General features: G+C 55.4%; 1 protein-coding gene across 1 annotated transcript; it reads right to left on the bottom strand.

The window, feature by feature from the left end:
* Nucleotides 1-232: 232 nt before the first annotated feature.
* Nucleotides 233-998, bottom strand: LOC125342123 (aspartyl/asparaginyl beta-hydroxylase-like). The gene has a single exon (XM_048334255.1). It carries the CDS (start codon nucleotides 896-898, stop codon nucleotides 233-235), a length of 666 nt encoding a protein of 221 aa, XP_048190212.1. The 5' UTR covers nucleotides 899-998.
* Nucleotides 999-1,484: the final 486 nt, after the last annotated feature.

Consider the following 1,484-nt stretch of genomic DNA (forward strand, 5'->3'; position numbering starts at 1 on the left):
AAAGTATACACTAAAATGCCAGTGGGCTACAATTCATTCAAAGCATCTTTAGTGTTCATTCCAAAGATCTTGATCTGCTCTGTAATTACTTCACAAGATCTAGCTCAACCATCTTTTGTAACGTTTGGTTTGGCTGGTCCTCCTGTAGTAGTAGGGGCAGTCTTTTTGAAGCTTTAAGTATATGGTGGTACTTCCTGGTCTTCTTCCAAAGATGGGGCACTTACTTCTGGAACTATGAATCTTCTACAGCATTATCTGAAATTTCTATCTTTTCACTTTCTGAAGGCTCATGTGCTGATTCATCTTGGTATGGTACATCATCTGCGGTGGGGGAAAGTCTGTCATCCTCTACCACTGGTTCACTGAGATCTGGGATTTCCTGGTTATGCATCCTCTCTTCCATATCCTGATGACGGTCCTGTAAAACTGTCTCCTCTACAGAGAACTTATCCTGAATTTCTTCATACAATGTCCCAGGTTCCAGGGTCTGCCCTCTCTCAGTGACATCAGCTGCTGGAAGGACATCCTCATCCTCGGGCGGCGGTTCTCCTGCTAGTCCATCTGCATCTAGCTGCAGGTCTTCATGTTCTGTGTGTACTGTTTCATGGGGAAGAGACTGAATCTGTTCTTTTATTTCATCTTCAATATTCTGGGGTTCTGAGCCCCCGGGAGCCTGGACCTCGGGCTCATCGTGTGGCTCAGCCTCCTCCGGTGGGAATGTTGGCTCAGAAGCAGATCTTTCTTTAAGTCCTAATAGAACCTTGGCATCATCCACATCAAAGTCTCCATCACCATCAGCATCATAGACTCCTAGTATTCCTAGGACTTCCTCATAATCAACAAGATCAAACCACAGGACAGCCACAGATGCCCACACTCCTAGCAATGCAATGACCATAAACCACGTGAAAAAGGAGCTTCCGGAAAGTCCTCCTTTCCTCCCGTTCTTGTGTCCTCCATGCTTCGCCTCTCTCCGAGCGCCGGAGCTGCTACTGCCACCGCTGCTGCCCGTGCTGCTGCTGCTGCTGCTGCCGCCCGAGCCGCCGCCGCTACCGTCGCGGCCTCTGGCGTTCTTGGGAGGGGCCAGCGCTCACTCCGCGCGCTCAGGCAGGAGGGCTGGAGAGGACCCGGGATGAGGGGAGGAGGGTGGGGAGCCGCAGGTGCCCCGGCACGGATCACATACACACACACGGAGGACTTTCCCCGCGTGCCGCCTGCGCGCGCCGAGCCCACGCGTGCACCCCGCCGGTGACTCTCCCCGCCAGCGACTCTCCCCGCCAGCGGGAACGCACGGCTCGCGGGTCCCTCTGCCACGCCCCTGCCCTGCCTCGCCCCGCCCACGGAAGCCTGAGTGACAGCGGGGACAGCCAATCGGCAGCGCCCCTACCAAGGGGCGTGTCCCCGTCGCGCTTCTCTCCCGCCCCCCCAGCTCCGCAGTCTCCAGGCCTTTATGGCACGGCGCCGCCACTGAGGAGCAACATCGA

This window comes from Perognathus longimembris, chromosome 25 (genome assembly GCF_023159225.1).
Source record: "Perognathus longimembris pacificus isolate PPM17 chromosome 25, ASM2315922v1, whole genome shotgun sequence".
In the NCBI taxonomy this organism is placed as follows: Eukaryota; Metazoa; Chordata; class Mammalia; order Rodentia; family Heteromyidae; genus Perognathus; species Perognathus longimembris.